Genomic DNA, 19,767 nt, shown 5'->3' on the forward strand with positions numbered 1-19,767 from the left:
TGCTGTCTCTCTTTTATAAAGGGGCCCACCTAATCTAGTGTGACCTCATCTTAATGAATTATATCTGTGATGACCGTATTTCTTTCTTTTGTTCTTTTTAAAAAGATTTTATTTATCTACTCATCAGAGAGAGAAATCACAAGTAGGCAGAGAGGCAGGCAGAGAGAGAGGGGGAAGCAGGCTCCCTGCTTATCAGAGAGCCCTATGATGCGGGCTCAATCCCAGGACCCTGAGATCATGACCTGAGCCGAAGGCAGAGGCTTAACCCACTGAGCCACCCAGGCACCCCAATGACACTATTTCTAAATAAGGGCACATTCTGAGGTTCAAGGGGGCTAGGACTTAAATGTATCTTTTTGGGAAACAAAATTCAACCTTTAATACCCAGGGAGATCAAGTGATGTCCGGGCCTCAAGTGATGCCTATTGGAGGAAGGGGGGAAGCCTGGGCCCTTGACATCCCTGTGTGTGTCTTGCAGCCCTGGAGGTGGCCTCATCATCATTGACAGCATGCCAGACATCCGCAAGAGGAAGCCCATTCCACTCGTGAGCGACCTGGTGAGCGCCTGTGCCCTCTCCTACCCCCGAAGAGCAGGTCTGCCATAAGCAGTGCTCAATCTGCACAACTGCCCATGGCAGACCTGGGACTGGGAGCTGGCAAGCTGTTCTCTGGGACTAATGTAATCTGATTTTTACCCTGCCTGCTGCATGGACACTTCAGGCCATGGTGAGTGATGGTGACCTGGGCCTCTAGTCTCTGTCTTTTCCCCAGGAATCCCCGCCCCCCAGCGAGGATCTTTCAACTGGCCCAGCCCATGGGTTCTGGGAGGGATGACCCTGCCATGTCCCGCAGTTTATGGATGGGGGAGAGAGCAGGTGACTCCCGACCTTGGTTCATGGAGTGGCTGGAGATCATGCCAAGTGCAGCTCCTGAGTCTGGTGGGGGGTTGGTGAGTCAGGTGTGTGAGGCTGCACACCTTCCAGGGTCCCTTCTAACCCAGAGTCTCTGTCACTTTCCAATTCTTTGCTGGCTCTGCGTCCTGCTGCTGTGACCTGTTTTCTATTTGTTGCTGTGGCTTCAATCCGTGGCTGGTGGCTGTGGATTCTGCGTGTGGTGACAACCCCATGGGTGTGACTCGACCCCTGTGACTCCCTGGGTGATTTCCCTGCCCCAGTCCCTGGTCCAGTCCAGAAAAGCAGGCATCACCTCGGCCTTGGCCTCCAGCACTTTGAACAACGAGGAGTTGGTGCGTGGGGCCCTCCCCTTCCACTGGTTGAGGGGTGGGCTGGGCTGGGGCTTCCTGGAGGAGGAGGAAGGGAGAGTGTGGCAGAGACAGGCATTCCTAGCTCCCCATAATCTGGTTTCCAGAACTGGGTTGTGCAACATCCTGCCGACATGATCTGTGCCAAGGAACCGTGGTCCCACGGTGTATTATACTCAGCAAGGGGGTGAGGGCGGGACAGGACAGCACCCCATGCCTCCCCGCTCCCTCCCCTCAGAAAAACCACGTTTACAAGAAGACCCTGCAAGCCTTAATCTATCCCATCTCCTGCACGACGCCGCACAACTTCGAGGTGTGGACGGCCACCACGCCCACCTACTGCTACGAGTGCGAGGGGCTGCTGTGGGGCATCGCAAGGCAGGGCATGCGCTGCACCGAGTGCGGTGTCAAGTGCCACGAGAAGTGCCAGGACCTGCTCAATGCAGACTGCCTGCAGCGTGAGCGCGGGGCTGGAAGGGCGGGGCTCCGGGGGTGGGGCGGGGCCCCGCGGAGGTGGGGCGGGGCGGGGCAAGAACTATGGCTGGGCTCCTTGGCGGGAGGGTTGGGGCGAGAGCAGGGGAAAGGAGATGTGAGAGGCTCAGGAAGGGGTGGCGCGGGACTCAGGGACTAGCTGAACTGTGCAAGGGATTGGCTTACTGGGAGTCAGCGGTTCCCCTGGAGAAAAATGGGTTAGGACTAGGGTTAGCTCGGGAGGGAGGGGGCTCAGCGTGGGGGGAGGAGTCAGAGAAGGGGCGAGGTCTTGGCAGAAGGTGGGGATTCAGAGGGGGAGGAGACTCATGTAGACTGGTGGGGACTGACGGGTGAATGGGTAGGATTCAGAGAGCAGGTAGAAAGTTCTTAGCAGCTCTAGCTTTGAGGGGGTGAGTCACCTGAGCCCCCACGGCTTCAAGTACCCTTGGCCGCAGCCGAGGAAGCTCTGAAATGGGAGTTGGGTTTCCCCCTGCGGTAAGGGAGCGCGCTCTGGACAGTGACTGCTGTCTGCGTCCACAGGGGCCGCGGAGAAGAGCTCCAAGCACGGGGCAGAGGACCGGACGCAGAACATCATCATGGTGCTCAAGGACCGCATGAAGATCCGGGAGCGCAACAAACCCGAGATCTTCGAGCTCATCCAGGAGATCTTCGCCGTGACCAAGACCGCGCATACGCAGCAAATGAAGGCGGTCAAGCAGAGCGTGCTGGACGGCACATCCAAGTGGTCGGCCAAGATCAGCATCACTGGTGAGGCCACAGGGGTTGGGGGTGGCCACAGGGCCCCTTCTTCTCAGCCCCCCGTGTTTCCTTCTAGGGCTCTTCCTTTTGCCGTGTGTACTTGAGTGTGTCCGCGTTTTTTCCATGTCCATGTGTGTATTTGTGCTCCCCGGGTGCCATGTATGCCTCCAAATGTGAGTGCATGACACTATCTGGATGAGTCTTGGTTGGTGCCCCCCGCCCCCAGAAGCAGACTCTAAGAAGGGGAGCTGAGGGCACATTGTTTATTTGTGGGGTGATGCCACCCAGTTGAGAGTTGAGAAGTGGGAGTTGGGAAGTGAGAATGGGAGGGAAGGAGCCCTACACAGGGTGCCAATGATCCTGCAATGCTGTGGACAACTGGGGCTCAGACCCGTGTGCCCCACCCCCACCCCCTGGGACCACTGGGGTACAGTGTTGAGCTCACAGAGCAGAGCGGTCCTACCCAGGGGTGGGGGCCTTAGTGTGTTTATCCATGCCCAAACTCATTCAAGTTTCCCTGAAAGCAGACCCCAAGATGAGGATTTCAGGGCAATGGGTATCCAGGAGGTGGCCCCAGGAAGCCCCAGTGCAGGTGGAGACATGAGTCTGGGAACAGGTAGGGAAGGAGCCCTGCAGGTGACTCCCTGAGCAACCGTAAGCTCACTCCTGCTGGGGATTTCACAACAATGTATAGAATGTCCCTACCCAGGGTTGGCCCCGGGGCACCTTCCCATTCTGAATCAGCTGAGGGCTCCCTGGGTGTTAACTCTCTAGCAAGCCCTTCATGTTTTGTGGGTGTCCTCAGGGGCTCCTGCGGTCAGCACAAAGCCCTCAGACCATGTCACAGGTGTCTCCAGCAAGCAACCTGGAGCACATGGCAGTAACTCTTCTCAGCCACCCCAGTCCTTGAGCCCCTATGTGTCTTTGTCTTTGTCTTACAGTGGTCTGTGCCCAGGGCTTGCAGGCAAAGGACAAGACGGGATCCAGTGACCCCTATGTCACTGTCCAGGTTGGGAAGACCAAGAAACGGACAAAAACCATCTATGGGAACCTGAACCCTGTGTGGGAGGAAAATTTCCACTTGTAAGTGCCTGGCTGAACCCCGGGGGCCCCAGGGGGAGCTTTCTGCTGGGGCAGCTGAAGGGGCTCCAAGACCAGCCTGTGGCTGCCACCTGACTCCAGCCTCCGCCTCCCCCCCGCCCTGCAGTGAATGTCACAACTCCTCAGACCGAATCAAAGTGCGTGTCTGGGATGAAGATGATGACATCAAATCCCGTGTGAAGCAGCGGTTTAAGAGGGAATCTGATGACTTCCTGGGACAGACGATCATCGAGGTGCGGACACTCAGCGGCGAGATGGACGTGTGGTACAACCTGGGTGAGCATGGGTGGTGTTCTGCAAGGGACAGGGAGGGCACCCCAGGGAGCCAAATTGGGGAACGAGTGTCAGGAGGAATTAGTCTAGGAGCCCAATCTGATGGGGAAGGCAGGGGTTGTAAAGTCGTATCTGATGGGGGAGGTGGGGGCTGTAAGGCCCAATCTGATGGGGCAGGAAGCAAGACCTGGGGATCCTAGTTTGAGGAGAAAGGCACAGACCCAGGAATCCTGTCTAAGATGAATGGACTCTGGAGCTCTTGATCTGATGGGGGAAGCAGGGCCTGGGAGCCCAATCTGGGGGAGAAGCAGGGCCTAGGGCCTAGGAAGATGCAGACTCGGGAATTTAACTGGAAGCAAGGTCTGGAGTTCTAGTTGAAGGAAGAGATACGACCTAGCAAGTTCTAGGCTAATGGGAATGGCACAAGCTTAAAGAACCAATCAGAGGAGATACCCAGGTCTTAATCTCAGGGAGTCCAGGAGGGCTACAGTCATGCATACATTAAAATACCCCAGGCTGTGTTGGAAAGTTCTGATGCAGCCATCCGTTTCTGTTTTACAGACAAGCGGACTGACAAATCTGCTGTATCAGGTGCCATCCGGCTACACATCAGTGTGGAGATCAAAGGCGAGGAAAAGGTGGCCCCGTACCATGTCCAGTACACTTGTCTGCATGAGGTGAGGCCCACTGCCCTTCCCTGCCTTCAGAGCTCACTATGATCTCCCAAACTGCCTCCACTTACCATTCCTGCCTGCCCTAGTTCTACCTTCCTCTTTCCGGCCACACCATCCACACTCCCTGGGCCTCTAAGACTGTCTCCCATGTCATTCGTTCTGCCTGGAAAACTCCTCTTTATCCAGCCAGCTTCAGGGTCCCCTCCTTCGGGAAGCCCTCCCTGACTTCCAGGCAGACTCTCACTACACAGCTCCAGATCTCCCATCTGTTCCAGACCTGAACAGGGGGCTCCTGGAGATAATTCAGTTCATTGAATGAATAAATGATTGAATGGACTAATAGACAATGAGTGGATAAAAGGATGAGTGGACAGACAGATATGTGGTTGAACTGTTGGAAGTAGAGATGAGTGGATGAGTAAATTTGGGGGCAGTTGGATAGGTGGATGGGTAGAAAGATGGATGATGGATGAATGGATGGATAAATTGATGGGTAGATAAATAGATAGGTGATGGATGGTTGGATGGGTGGATAGATGGATTGCTGTATGGACAGATTAAGTTGTGGGTAGTTATAGGAGATGGATGGATGTGTGGTTGGATTATTAGAAGGGAGGACTAGTGCATGGATGAAATTTTGGGTAGATGAATGGGTGGGTGTGTGGATGAATGAATGAATGAGCAGGCAGACAGATGGAAGGTTAGATAGATGGGTGGGTGGATGGATGTAAGAAAGGATAGGGGAGTGGATACGTGGATTTTGGGGTAGCTGGATCGATGAGTGAATGAGTATATGGATAGGTAAATGGATGGGTGGCCAGGTGGGTGAAGTGTCACAAGGATGGGTGATTTGCTAGGTGGAATTTTTGGTAGTTGAATGAATTGGTTGGTGGTGGATAGATGAAAGGATAGACAAATAAATGAATGAATAAATGGATGGATGATGTAAGCTTCCCCAGACCTGGGATCTCTGACCCCTTATGTCTCGATGCACTTTTCATGATGCCTTCTCCATCTTGGTGGCAGAACCTGTTCCACTTCGTGACAGACGTGCAGAACAATGGGGTTGTGAAGATCCCAGATGCCAAGGGTGATGACGCCTGGAAGGTTTACTATGATGAGACAGCCCAGGAGATTGTGGATGAATTTGCCATGCGCTATGGTGTGGAGTCCATCTACCAAGCCATGACGTGAGGCTGCAGGCTGGGGTGGACGTGAGGGCAAGGTGCAGGAAACTGGGGTGAGGGGGCCACCAGGTGGACACTGGCAGATCTAGTAATGGAAGGTTCTTGGGAGAAGGAGCCAAAGAGGATGTGGGTTTGATGGGCATTCTGTAATCCCCTGGAGGTTGGGAAAGTGCCATTTCTAGGAGCTGAAGTAACGGGGTGAGAGTCAGAGTTAGAGCAGAGATAGGGCAACCCAGAGAGGAGACAGAGAGAAACTTGGAAGACACAATCAGCCAGAGGGAATGGTTTGAGGGTCAGAGGGAGCCACTCACAGATGCTGTCTTGGAGGCGTTCTGGGGGCGAACACTACCTGTCCTGGCTGGATCCCAGGCCCAATTTCTCCCATTCCCTCCTACCAGCCACTTTGCCTGCCTCTCCTCCAAGTACATGTGTCCTGGGGTGCCCGCCGTCATGAGCACCCTGCTCGCCAACATCAATGCCTACTATGCGCACACCACCGCCTCCACCAACGTATCCGCCTCTGACCGCTTTGCTGCCTCCAACTTCGGGGTCAGTCCTAGGGACTGGGGCTGGGGGAGGAAGGAGAGCCCAACCCTGTGCTGGTCAGACCCTGTGTGACTCCCTGGTCTCCAACCTGGACCTGACTTAGCGTGTTACTTTGTACCAGTCACTCGCCCTCTCTAAGGCTCAGTTTACCCCTCTGTAGAATGGAAACGGATATTACGAGGGTTCAGATAGGGGTGCACTTAGTGTATAGTAAGCACTTACCCAATATGGCAGCCAGCTTTAGCTACTGCACTTGACCCCCATGTCCCTGCTTCCATTCATCCCCCTCTCTTCCCTCCTCAGAAAGAGCGCTTTGTCAAACTCCTGGACCAGCTGCACAACTCCCTGCGGATCGACCTCTCCATGTATCGGGTGAGAAGTACATGCATGATGACTTGCCTACTCCTATACATGTGTGCCCGTAGGGGGGAGCTCCCAGCCCATGTGCATATGGGAGGACCCATCTTAACGTGTGGAATGTGTGCCTTTGACATGAGTACACATATGTGGGCTACACCTGCCCAGTATGCATCCAACTAGAGCCCCCTGGTTGCTTCAAGGTGTTCTCATGGACCCTCACATACTTCCTAAAACTTGGGGGGCTCTTGCCTTTCCCCTAAAACAGTCTCCCCCCCACCCAACCCTCTTCCATAACCCCACCTCTCTTCTCCCTTCCAACAGAATAACTTCCCAGCCAGCAGCCCAGAGAGACTCCAGGACCTCAAATCCACTGTGGACCTTCTCACCAGCATCACCTTCTTTCGGATGAAGGTAAGAAGGAGACCCAGTCCCATTAGTCTCCAACAGGCATTTTCTAACACTCTTAGATCCTAATCAAGTAACGTTTCTCCTAGAGAATAGTGCCCTTTCTCAATGACCCTCTGCTTTCATACTGCTACATTTCCTTAAACCCGTAACCACTTGTAGCCACTTCCTGGTACCTCCTGTTCCAGCTGTGCGGACTTGTGCCTCTCTCCCTCCCTCTAGGTGCAAGAACTCCAGAGCCCACCCCGAGCCAGCCAGGTGGTGAAAGACTGTGTGAAAGCCTGCCTCAACTCTACTTATGAGTACATCTTCAACAACTGTCATGAACTCTATAGTCGGGAGTACCAGACAGACCCGGTGAGGACCCCAGATAAAGCAGAATAGAATAGGGGATACCAACCTGACCTTGGCCTAAGTCCCAGGTCTGCCACTTATCAAGTGATTTAACTGAGTCTCAGTATTTCTCTCTGTAAGATGGGGTTATAAAACCTTATCTCAGAATTGAGGAGAAAATTTAATGAGATGCTATCTTTAGATAAAATATAAGTAAGTGTTTAGCACCTGATATACAATAGATGTTCAATAAGTTCAGTTTTAGTTAAACTTAGTTGAGTTTGGCATGCAGTTTGCCTGGGATAGAATCACTATTCAATAAATGTTGAGTTGAATTTAATTTCTTGAGTAGAATTGAGTTTGGGCCATTTCAATTCAATTTATTTGAGATCTTTCAACATGTGTTTGTTTATCTACATACATAATGCCAGGATTGTCAGTAAGGTTTCAGGGAGTTCATACCATTTTATAAGGGAAGGATATATACACTGAAATTCATAACCTAGGGTGATTAGCTCTGGGATGGAGGAATTGCAGGAGACTGAGGGAGCTAAGGTGACCACTACCTCACCTTGGGCTTCTGATAGGTGATAACACATAAGCTCACTTTAGTGATATTTTATTTCATTCTGTTTATTTACATTCAGTTGACTTCAAGTTGAAGTCAACCTGAGTTGAAATCAAGTCACTTTTAATTGAATTGGGTTGAGGTGCTCTAGATTAAATTGGGTTGGGTTTAGTTCAACTACAAACAGTTTTAGTTCCATTTATTTCTGTACAGGTGACTTAAAATTGCTCTTGGCTAGTTGATGAGCAGAACTGAGTTGGATTAAACTGGGTTTAATTTAATAAAAATCCATTTATTTATATTCAGTTGATTTGAATTGAAGTTATTCTTGACTGGGTTGATATAGCTTGAGTGAGGATGAGCTGGGTTGTTGGGTTAGATATGGTTGAGTTCATGTGAGTTGGGTTGAGTTGGGCTCATTTCAGTTGAATTTAGCTACATTTGTTTTCAATGATTGACTACAGTTGGATTGAACTGGCCTGAGTATGTTAGGTTCAGTTGAGTAGGTAGAGTTGGACTGGAGTGACGACTCAGTTGAGTTGAATTAGATTAAGTTAGGTTGGGTTGAGTTCAAGTCAATTTATTTCCATTATTTTGACTTAGGATAATGTTGATTTTGGATGAGTTGATTAGGTTCAATCCAATTGAATTCATTTGAGTTTAATTCAATCCAGTTAAGTTTAATTCCACTACATTCAGTATAATTGGCCCAAGTTCAGTTTCATTGAATTAATTCTGAGAATCTCCATCTGTTAAGCTAAATGGGCCTGATTGGCATTCATTTCAGTTCCATTTGGTTTAGTGGGCTTCAGTGTTTTTCAACTGAATTCAGTTCTATTCACTTTTATGAGTTGAGTCTAATTAAGCTTTGTTGAGCTGCATGGACATGAGTTGTTTGGGCCAGTTTGATGAATTCAGTTCCTTTTCATATAGCTCTCTTACCTGAACCACCCATGTGTTAATGGGACCCTTTCCTCACTAACCCTGTCCCCCCAGTAATGAACTAACTGAGGTGCCCACCCATGGACACCCTTGCCCAATGTTTCTACTTCCCTACTCTAGGCCAAGAAGGGAGAAGTTCCCCCAGAGGAACAGGGACCCAGCATCAAGAACCTTGACTTCTGGTCCAAGCTGATTACTCTCATAGTGTCCATCATTGAGGAAGACAAGAATTCCTATACTCCCTGCCTCAACCAGTGAGTTGTGTATCTGTGTTAACTATCTGGAGGTCATTGTGTGTGTGTATGTGTGCACAATTTTGTGTTTTATGTGTAAAGGTGATCATGTCTAATTACACATAAAATGATGTGTGTGTGGAGGCAACTATAGGTGTGGTTGTGCCAGAATGAAATAGGGCATAATTTGTAAACATAAACATGAAATTGTGTGTATGTTTAAAATCACTAATATAATCAAACATGTATTATGTATGTGTTGATTTGTGTGAATAGCAATGTGTACATATGTATATAATTTTGTATATGTGGGTGGGTTCATAAATAACAATGGACACTGTTACTCAAGTATTTACTATGTGCTAGATACTCTACTAAATGTTTTACATTTAAATTGCATTATATATTTTGTGGGGGTATAATTCTGTATATAGCTGTGGCCTTTGGGTTTAATTGTATATTGTATATGCATACAATTGTGGAATGCACTTCAATATACAATATTGTATCTTGTGTAATTGTGTGTGAGTATGTACAGTTTTGGTTTGTAGGTTTATACGTCTGTAGAATTTTCATCTGTGTTAACTGAATGAACTGTTGTGTCTTATTTTTCCCTGAGTGCTAGAGGGGCTTCTAACTTGGGTGTGCCAGTATCTCTTGGTTAGTTACATATTCAGTTAAGATCAGGGATTTGGGATGGATGGACTGAAGGGTGGATGGATGCACAGGCAGATGGATGGAGTTATGATTGAATGAGGAGATGGACAGATGGATGGGTAGATGGTTGGATGAATAGGTGGATGGATGGGTAGATTGGTGGAAGGATGAATGAGTAGTAAAGGAATGGACAGATGGCTGACTGGTTGGAGAGATGGATGGGTGGGGAGATGGGTGAGTGGATGAATAGGTGGATGAATGGATAGATTGGTGGAAGGATGAATGGGTAAATAAAGGAATGGATGGATAGTTGGTTGGATGGAGAAATGGATGGATGCATAGCTGGATAGACAGATGGGTGAGTGACTGGATGGGTAGGAAGGTGGGTGACTGGGTGAATGAATGGATGAAGGGATGAAGAGGTAGACAGGTGGAGGCTCAAGGAGAAGCAAGGCTTCATTTGAGTCACTCAGAAAGTTAGTGGCTTTGGGGGAGCTTGAATCCAGAACTGTCTGTCCCATACTACCCTCTGGGCTAGGAAGGCCAAAGCAGCCTTTGCCATCCTGCTTCCTTCTGCCAAGGTTTCATACTTCCATGACTTTCACTAGGTTTCCCCAGGAGTTGAATGTGGGTAAAATCAGTGCCGAAGTGATGTGGAACCTGTTTGCCCAGGACATGAAGTATGCCATGGAGGGTGAGTACCCCATCCCATTGTTTGCTATCCTGGCTACAGCAGGTAGCGGTACCTCAGTAATATCCCCTGCAAGGCTGTGAGCATCCTGGAACCTCAAGCTTGAGGTTGGACACCTGTGATGGTGAGAGCTGGTGCTGCCAAGACAGAGGGTGGAGACTTTCATTCTCCCCTACCAGAGCATGACAAGCATCGCCTGTGCAAGAGTGCTGACTACATGAACCTACACTTCAAGGTCAAGTGGTTGTACAATGAGTATGTGGCAGAGCTTCCTGCCTTCAAGGACCGCGTGCCTGAGTACCCTGCGTAAGTCCCTTGCCCAAAGCCAGAACTGTAGCACTGACAGCTAGACTGAGGCCCAGAGATGAGGGCTGACCTACTCAGAGTTCCCTGGGCACCAAGGGCATAGTGGGGTAGAATCCTGGCTTTCTCTATTTTCAGCCATTGGACTATGGGCTCCCATAGCCCAGACAATTAATATGTCTAAATATCAGGAACTGCACTGAGCAGTGCTTTTTCTCATTTATCCTTTGACAATTCTATAAGATGGGAGCATTATAATTTCCATTTTGTGGATGAGAAAATGGAGAGTTTAATGCTGAAGGGCTTGCCCAAGGTGACATTTAATAAGTGATGGGGCCAGGATTTGAACTCTGGATGTCTGACTCATGAGCTGTGTTGGAGAGCAGGAGGGTGGTCACCATTGACCAAGGACCTACTATGTGTTGTGTCAATCACTAATCACAGCAGCACTGTGAGATAGATTCTCCTCTGTTGTACAGGTAAATGGGATCCCAGAGAGGAAATCCAGTTGTCCATGGGTATTTTATCTGAACCATGAATCCTGCGAGTATGAGGCTTGCCGTGACAGTGTTACGAGGTCTATTTCATGGCTGAAGTAACTGAGACCTGGTGGGGTAGGAAAGCAGGGGGTACCCACCCAAAGGACACAGTGCGAGTTCAAGGGAGAGAAGGACCTGCCTAAGTACCATTCAGAGCTAGGCAAAGCAGAGGGTTAGGGGACAAGAGGTGGCAAGACCCCCACCCATGCTCTCTATTCCAGGTGGTTTGAGCCCTTTGTCATACAGTGGTTGGACGAGAATGAGGAGGTGTCCCGGGACTTCCTGCATGGGGCCCTGGAACGAGACAAGAAGGATGGGGTAAGGAGACTGGCCCATGATCCAGGCCCTAGTCTGCTCACAGTGGTCTCACTCCCTATGGGGTCCATTGGGATCCAATATGGGGTCAAAAATTGCCCTTGAGATGAAGCCAATCTCTGAAAGGTGGCCACCATCTTCGTCTTGTTCATAGTGTTGAAAGTGTTTTGTTCATTCAACAAATGAATGCAAGTTCAAGCTGGGAGCCCCTCCTTCCTCGTCGCCTCTGTGTCTACCTCTCAGTCACCCTTGCACACAATTCGCCTCACCCAGGGCAGCTGGTCTCTGGTTCTCCCCATGGAAAGCAGGAGGGTTGGATGTTGGGGACTGTCTGGTTCTGACCCCTCTCTTCCTTCCTGGCTTCTTTCTCACTGCAGTTCCAGCAGACCTCAGAACATGCCCTTTTCTCCTGCTCTGTGGTGGACGTCTTCTCCCAGCTCAACCAGAGCTTTGAGATCATCAAGAAACTCGAGTGCCCTGACCCCCAGATCGTGGGGCACTATATGAGGCGCTTTGCCAAGGTGCGGAAGTGCAGGTGGGGTTAGGGATGGAGTCCAGGTGAGGGATTGGGATAGGGTCAAGGCTCAGGTTGCAGTTGAAACTGGGATTAGGGTCAAGGTCAGGATTGGGGTTAAATTTGGGATTGAGGTCAAAGTTGGGGTTGGTGATATCAGTGGGATTGGGGTTGGGGTTGAGAACAATGTTGGATTGTGGTTGGGGATAGCATTTGGGTTGAGGCTGGGGTTGAGGTCAGGGTTGTGGTTAAAGTTGGAGATGAATTTGGAGCTGGAATCAAGGTTGAAGGTAGGGTTGAGATTGGGGTTGGGTTTAGGGTTACTATTAGTATGAGATTCAGTTTGGCATGGAGGTCCGAGTGAGTGTTGGGATTTATGTAGAATTTGGGTGGGCTTTGGGGTGAGTTTGGAAGTTGGGACCATCTTACTGGGGTTGAGGGTTCCAGCTAATTGGCTTGAGACTAGGTTGCAGTTAAGGACTGCAAGTAGGAATTGGGATTCCATCTGGGGTTCAGTCATGCTTGTGTTTGGAGCTGGGCTCATGTGATGGTTGGTTGCTCTGTGAAAGAGCTAGGTCTACATAAAATAATCATCTTTACCTGGTGGTATCTCCTGTTGGTTGTGAGGGTCATCCTGGGTGAATTCACCCATTCAAGTGGTCTATCTTGAGTGCTCATAGGGATTCAGGTTCATTCCTGATCTCACTAGCGGCTCTTGATGGACCTACCCAGCCCTAGGCCCTGTTCTTACTCCCTATCTTTGTCCTCCCCAGACCATCAGTAATGTGCTCCTCCAGTATGCGGACATCATCTCCAAGGACTTCGCCTCCTACTGCTCCAAGGAGAAGGAGAAAGTGGTGACCTGTGGGGGACCCTATCCTGTCCCCTCCCAGCCCCACTCTGCACCCCCAAGTCTCCATCCTTCCCTGGGCCCTGATACTTATATCTGTGTGTGTGGCTAACTGTGTGTATTCATGTACCTGACTATGTGTGTCGGGGGGGATCTGGAGGTGAGGGCACATGCCTTCAGTGTGTCATTGTCTGATTGTTGTGAATGAAGCCTTCAGGGTGTATGGATGTAAGGGTGCAAAGCTTTGAGCCCATGTAGGAGAATATGGGTATGTGACAGGAACTCCCCCCTTCCTGCTAGTCCCAGAAGCCCAGCCCACCCTGAAGAAGTTACTTGAGCCCTGTTTCCCTTTGCTAATCTCCAGAAACCAGTCCCCCACCCCAACATTTCCAGGAATTGGGTCCCAAATGCAGTCTCCCATTTCCCAATGACCCTATGGGGCCCTCCTCTGGACCCAGACCCTGAAACCATCCTGGGGTCCCTGGCAGTGGATGGGGGAGGCTTTGAGGAGGGGTCCTGAGCCCTGACTCCCTGCTATGTTTGCATCCCTAGCCCTGCATCCTCATGAACAACACTCAGCAGCTCCGCGTGCAGCTAGAGAAGATGTTCGAAGCCATGGGAGGGAAGGAGGTGAGGCAAGCCCCACGCAGGGTTGCCACTTTCCTTCCATCCCTGCAGTCCCCTGTTGAATTCCATCTCAGCACTCCCTCTAATCCAAGCAAGCAGCTCTACCTTCTGTGCCTGTTTCCTCCCCAGTCCCTTGGGATCTCTTTCCCTGTGTTGGGTGGGAAAATGCCCCATTTATGTGGATGCTCTGTAAATCTAACCTGATGTACTTTTTCCCTCCTCAGCTTGATGCTGAGGCCAGTGACATCTTGAAGGAGCTCCAGGTGAAACTCAACAATGTCTTGGATGAGCTCAGCCGGGTGTTTGCTACCAGGTGGGGACACCTCCAGGGCTGGGAGCAGACAGGAGGGGGCAGCCCCGAGACCTGTGAGCCTGGGGCATCCAGAGACTCAACAGATGTAGTGGTGAAGACTTCAGGCTTGGAGTTAGACAGAACTGAGTTCAATCCTGGCTTCACCACTTGCTAGCTATGTAGCCTTGGGTGAGTTATTTAACTTCTCTGAACCTTAGTTTACTCATCTGCAAAGTGGGGATGATGATAATAGCATCTGGGTAGGGCTGTGCAGTGAAATAAACAGCACGGGTGAATGTCTCAGCTCTGTGCCCAATTCAGCTATTATACCCCACTCCCTCCCCTGCTTAGTTATATGCCATGGCTCCTTGATGCTCAGTATAAAACACCAAGGTCCACGGTCAGCTTCTGAGGCCTCCTCTGGCCCTTTCTCTGGGAGGCCTGGAAAGTCTGGTCTGAGCTCCTCCCCTCTGTGCCCCCAGCTTCCAGCCACACATTGAGGAGTGTGTCAAGCAAATGGGCGACATCCTCAGCCAGGTGAAGGGCACGGGCAATGTGCCAGCCAGTGCCTGCAGCAGCGTGGCCCAGGATGCTGACAATGTGCTACAACCCATTATGGACCTGCTGGACAGCAAGTAAGCCAGGCTGGGTGGACTAGGACAGCCAGAAGAGGTTAGGGATGGGGCTCTTAGAGACTGGCCTGGAGAGGACACTCAGGGCATGTTTGCTGGTCAGTGGTTAGATGGTCTGGATGGGTGGGTGGGTGGAGGTGTAAAGGAATGGAAAGATGGGTGGGTGAATGCTTGGATGGACTGGTGAGTCCTTTTGTATGAGTTAATGGGTGGTGGTTGGATGGATAGATGACATGAGAAATAGGTGGGAAGACTGATGGGTAGATTAAAAGATAAATGCTTAGGAGGCTAGATGGAGGATAGATTGATAAAAGGAGGGATGGATGGACAGATGGATGGGTAGATGAAGTTAGGTAAGTATTTGAATGGATGAATAACTAGATGGATGGATGGATGGATGGATGGATCAACTGAAATATAGATAAATGGATGGAAATGTAGATGAGAGGATAGATGCATGGGTGAAAGGAAAGAAGGGAGGGAGGGAGGATGGAGGATGGACAGATTGGTGGGTAGAAGGATGGTTGGGAGGGAGGAAGCAGGGCAGGGGAAGCAAAACGATGGAGGGGTCATTAAAGAAAGTTGGGGGAGGGGTAGTTTGGTGGATGGGTGGGTCATTTGCTGGATGGATCATGGTAGATTACTCTGTCTCTGTCAACCCCCATGCATCCAATCATGACTTCTTTGTTGTTTACCCTCTCAAGTTTGCCCTCTTCCCACCATTCCCTTCCTTTTTGCCTGAACATGGCCTCAGTCCCCTCACAGTCCCTAGTCTCCAGCCTTCCTATTCCAGTTTACCCCTCACTCTGTTCTTTCGAATAGGAAAGTCTGCCTGTGTCTCTCTTGAGCACTCCATGGCTCCCCACCATCCTTATGCTAAGGCCCAGGCCTTCCTCCCAAGTGCTGAGTCCCCTTCCAGCCTGGCCCCTGCTGACCTGTCCAGCCATCATTTACTTTTAATGTGTGCCCCAGTAAACCATTCTGATCAGTGGGGTCTCCTCAGACCCCATTTAGGGGTCCCTGTACAGGCTCTGTGCCCTCTTGTGTGTCCATGAATCATCTTCCTGCCTTGCCTATTTGTTGAGGGAAAGGGAATCTTCGGGTTAGGGCCAGCTGGGCTATCTCTCAGACCTGCCTCTTGTCTCCAGCCTGACTCTCTTTGCCAAAATCTGTGAGAAGACGGTGCTGAAAAGGGTGCTAAAGGAGTTATGGAAGCTGGTCATGAACACCATGGAGAAGACCATCGTCCTGCCGCCCCTCACTGACCAGACGGTGAGGCCCACAGGGGGCCATAGGGGATTCCTGGGCCACCTCCCCTGTGGGAGCCCAGAGAACTTGATGCCAAAGTCATTGGGGCTCAGAGGTCAGTGGGGCCATTCAAAGATCAGAGAGGTCGCCTATGGGCCAAAAGTCATCAAAGAATCAAAGAACTCCTTCATGGGTCAGATATGTAAATGTCAAAGAAGTCAAGTAGAGTTAAGAGGTGTCTAAGGGACATAGAGGTCACATGTGGGTCAAGAGGTCATAGGAAGGTCAGAGATCACCCAGAAAATAAAGAGGTCAGCTTGGGGATCACAGAGTTCATAAGGGTCAGTGGTTTCATCAGAAGGCTCTTAGGGTCTATCAAGAGAAAAGGAGGGGAGATACCAAGGACTTTGAAGATCAGAGACCAATAGAACAGAGGGCTCCTAGAGGTCAGCCGGAGGTCACAGAGAGCATCTAAAGTCAGAGAGGTCAAGCAGAGGTCAGCATTTCATCCAGGGATCAGGACCATGCCTCTGGAACCCTTTTGGGAAAAGCTCAGAGATCCTGTTCCCCAGGGGTCAGCCTTCCAGGTGGGATTGGGTGAACATCTGTGGAGGGGTGTGGCTGCGCTTGGGTTCCTCCAGGGAGGTGTGGGGGCCTGAGGACCACAATGGCACACAGGCTGATGGCACAGCAGAGTGAGAAGACATTCCTGGGGATGGGGTGGGGGAGGCTTGGGGAGGGTGGGTAGGGTGCCAAGAGGCAACCATGGTGGGGGAGGCCTTGGACCTCCGTCACCTGCCGGTCTCCTCTGGGCTGGGCAGGGGCACGGGGTCCCCCCCTCGGTGCCGTCTCCGCCCCCTCCCTGGCCTTCCTGGGAGACTCATGGTGACTTATTCCCCCCTCCCCACAACCCCACCCCCATCGCGGCTGACAGATGATCGTAAGTAGAGGCCCTTCTGTCCGTCTGTCTGTCCGTCCGCTCTGTGTCTGGAATCGGCCCACCGCGTGGCTGCATCCACCCCACCCAGCGCCCCCTCCTCACCCACCGGCCCCCCACCCACTGTCCCACTTCCCGCCTAGATGTGCCTGTGTTTGTCTGGGACGGGGCATGGGGAGGGGGCGGGGCCTGGCGGGAGGGAGGCCACGCCCACCCACCCCGCCCTATTGTAAGTGCAGAAAAGGTGCTTTCCTGCTCCCAAACCCTGAGCCCAGCACCTTCACATCTGACCTCGTCCTTTAGTTGGAATTCACCCTTACTCCCATGCTCAGACTCCACCAGGATATTGGTCTCTCCCCAAAGCTAGAAGGTTAAAAGTCAACGGAGTCCCTCTGCCTCCCCTCTGGGCTCTGAACTGTTAGCAACCATCCAAAACACAGGCTCTTACCACCCGGGTCCCCCTACTCAGCTGTTCAGCGCAGACCCCCCACCACCACCCCTGCCTTCCCACTCCCATCACAGGACCACATGAATCCCAGACACACACCCAGGCACCCAGGTGGGAAACAGTATTCGTGACTTTGGTGACAGGCAGACTTGGCGTCAAATCCCAGCCCAGCCACACTCTCTGTGACCTTGGGAAGTCACTTCACCTCCCAATCTCTATTTCCTTGTCTGGAAAAAGGGGTTAACTGCAGTAACTCTCTGAGGATTGTTGTGAGAACCAAATGGGATGATGCATTAAAGTACTCATCTCTATGACTACCTGTGGCAGTGCTCACTAAATTAGAGCTAATATTGTTGTTGGTGGTGGAAATATGTAAACACATAGTAGGCAGAGATCAGTAAAACCACTTCAGAGTCCCCCTTTGTGGACAAGACAGGCTATTACAAGATTTCACCTGTCAAAAGTTCTTTAAGTGCTCATCTCACTCCTTGGTAGCTGCAGTCTGCATCTTTGGCTGTAACCACTTGGTGGCAGCATACCCAACAACAGACAATGTGTTTGTGGGCAAGAAGCTAAAGGGATTCACATTTACTGGTGATGCTTTGTATGCTAGATCTCATAGTTGCTCTTATAGCCCACCTTCAAGACAACCCTTTAAGTGAGGTGGATATTATTATTATTCCCATTTTGCAGATGAGGAAAACTGATGCTCAGAGAGGAGGAGTCACTTGCTCAAGGCCACATAGTAAACATATGCCAGAGTCAGGTTTCAAATTCAGGTTTGTCTGAATTTGAAGCCTGTTTGATCTCCTGTTGACCCAAGAAACAAGATCCTCATATCTACAGTAAATGTAAATGGGTTATATTTTGGCAATGACTTCTTTCTCTCTGGAAAATTCTCTCTGGAAATAGAAATTTCTATTTCTCCTCTCTCTTTCTCTTTTCTATCTCTCTGACTCTCTTATAGTTTTTTAAGAGTTGGTCATTAAGGTATGCACACATTCTCCCATGCAACCCAGCAATCAGCCCCCTGTGCAATATAGATGCCCCTTACCTCCTGTCCCCATGAGTACATGTGTGATCACCCTGGGTTCCCACCCCACATGGCCTGCTAGGTTGATCACCCTGTGACATTGTCTCTGCAGGGCACCCTCTTGAGAAAACATGGCAAGGGATTAGAAAAGGTAATGAGGGCCTCATCTGTGCTGAGGTCCTGAGCTCTGGTGTCTGGTGCATGTGTGTGTTCATGTGCATGGGTAGGAAGGTCAGCTGGGGATCATAGGTAAAGACAGATGTCCTAACAAGTCCCACAAAGCCAGAAGTCAGAATGAGTTGATTCTCCAGGGACATGGCTTGGAGTGTGTGTGCACTTGTGAGCAAACATATGTGCAAACAGTTCCCACCCCCTCATAACAAAACCCAAAGCACTCATCTCAGCCCTGGGCTCAGCTAAATTCTGTGGCTTTGAGAAGGGCCCAGACACTGGACCACTGCCCTGGATTGAGATATGTGTTGTTTTTCATGTAGATTTTGGTGTTGTTGTTATTGTTCTAATGGGTGTTTGTTGTAAGGAGATGGAAGCTGTGGCAATACATGAACAGTTGCCCTTGCTGTGCATTCATGCAGGAACTATCATATCTGTGAGCACACAAGTGGGGTCTCTGCTTCATGAACATGGGTTGTAGGACTTCCCTACTCACTCATCCAGCCCTTTGGGGGGGGGGCACATTCACTGTTCCAGGCACCATACACATGTAAGTGCATCCATGTGGGGGTGAGTGTGTGAGTTTATGTGTGTGATTGTGCACACATGTGCAAGTGTTTGGGAGTGCATGTGTATATTTTAGTGTGTGAGTTCTTCTGTGTGTACATGTGCTGATCCAGGTGTGTGTGTGTATAAACTTTCTGCACTTGTGTGGATATACTTGGGTGTGTGTCTCTACATTGAGGGAACTTGTGATACCTATAAGTACATTTCTTTTAGAGTCAGGCCTGCTGGGGAAAAGTCTTGGGGGTTGGGAGAGGAGAGAAACCCAAGTTCTTTCTCTTTTCTCCCCCTCCCCAAGGCACCCCATTCCTAGACAGGCTGTCCCCAGGTGATGGGCTGGTTGTAGCCTCCTGGCAGTCTGGTGTCTGGCCAGAGCCCCCAGTCGGAGACAAGGGAAGGTGCCTAGCTGGGGAGGGGGCCCAGTGTTAGACTCAGGACCTGGGGGGCTGCTTGTGGGCTGGGGAGTGGGACTGTGCTTTGAGGGGGCAGGGAAGCCCCAGTGAGCATCCTCCCAACAGCCACCCAAACTCTGACCTCCACCTGATTCTCTCCACAGGGCAGGGTGAAATTGCCAAGCCACTCAGATGTAAGACCAGCCTCTCACTGTCTGTCTGGCTCCCACCCCCAACCCCCTCCCCATCCCATGCCTCCTTCCACCTCTGTGGTCTGTGCCGTCTGGGGGCGCACTGTGAACCCGTCTGTGGTCTCTTCTTCCTTTGTTTGTCTGGTTTGCTTGTGAGGGTTGGTGGGTGGGAGGGCGGCAGGAGGGGAGGAGGGGTGGCAGGGGAAACCAAGGACCAGACAGCTGGGCTCCTAAGTAGCTATGCCTCAGG

At 50.8% G+C, this 19,767-nt stretch overlaps 1 protein-coding gene across 1 annotated transcript in view; it reads left to right on the forward strand.

Moving 5' to 3' along the window:
- Positions 1-19,767, forward strand: part of UNC13A (unc-13 homolog A) — a gene marked incomplete at both ends in the record, with an annotated part of 49,169 nt that overhangs the window by 19,629 nt on the left and 9,773 nt on the right. The window contains 24 exons of the mRNA XM_080815598.1: positions 479-557; positions 1,175-1,246; positions 1,500-1,719; positions 2,273-2,500; positions 3,433-3,574; positions 3,699-3,868; positions 4,427-4,542; positions 5,566-5,729; positions 6,125-6,275; positions 6,576-6,644; positions 6,954-7,043; positions 7,260-7,394; positions 9,001-9,134; positions 10,379-10,464; positions 10,641-10,767; positions 11,525-11,621; positions 11,996-12,139; positions 12,906-12,989; positions 13,535-13,612; positions 13,834-13,922; positions 14,384-14,536; positions 15,682-15,805; positions 18,312-18,350; positions 19,491-19,520. Coding sequence (XP_080671724.1) covers positions 479-557; positions 1,175-1,246; positions 1,500-1,719; positions 2,273-2,500; positions 3,433-3,574; positions 3,699-3,868; positions 4,427-4,542; positions 5,566-5,729; positions 6,125-6,275; positions 6,576-6,644; positions 6,954-7,043; positions 7,260-7,394; positions 9,001-9,134; positions 10,379-10,464; positions 10,641-10,767; positions 11,525-11,621; positions 11,996-12,139; positions 12,906-12,989; positions 13,535-13,612; positions 13,834-13,922; positions 14,384-14,536; positions 15,682-15,805; positions 18,312-18,350; positions 19,491-19,520 — 2,821 coding nt within the window. The remainder of the gene's footprint in view (positions 1-478; positions 558-1,174; positions 1,247-1,499; positions 1,720-2,272; positions 2,501-3,432; positions 3,575-3,698; positions 3,869-4,426; positions 4,543-5,565; positions 5,730-6,124; positions 6,276-6,575; positions 6,645-6,953; positions 7,044-7,259; positions 7,395-9,000; positions 9,135-10,378; positions 10,465-10,640; positions 10,768-11,524; positions 11,622-11,995; positions 12,140-12,905; positions 12,990-13,534; positions 13,613-13,833; positions 13,923-14,383; positions 14,537-15,681; positions 15,806-18,311; positions 18,351-19,490; positions 19,521-19,767) is intronic.

The sequence above is a fragment of the Martes martes genome (assembly GCF_963455335.1).
Source record: "Martes martes genome assembly, chromosome: 1".
NCBI classification, from domain to species: Eukaryota; Metazoa; Chordata; class Mammalia; order Carnivora; family Mustelidae; genus Martes; species Martes martes.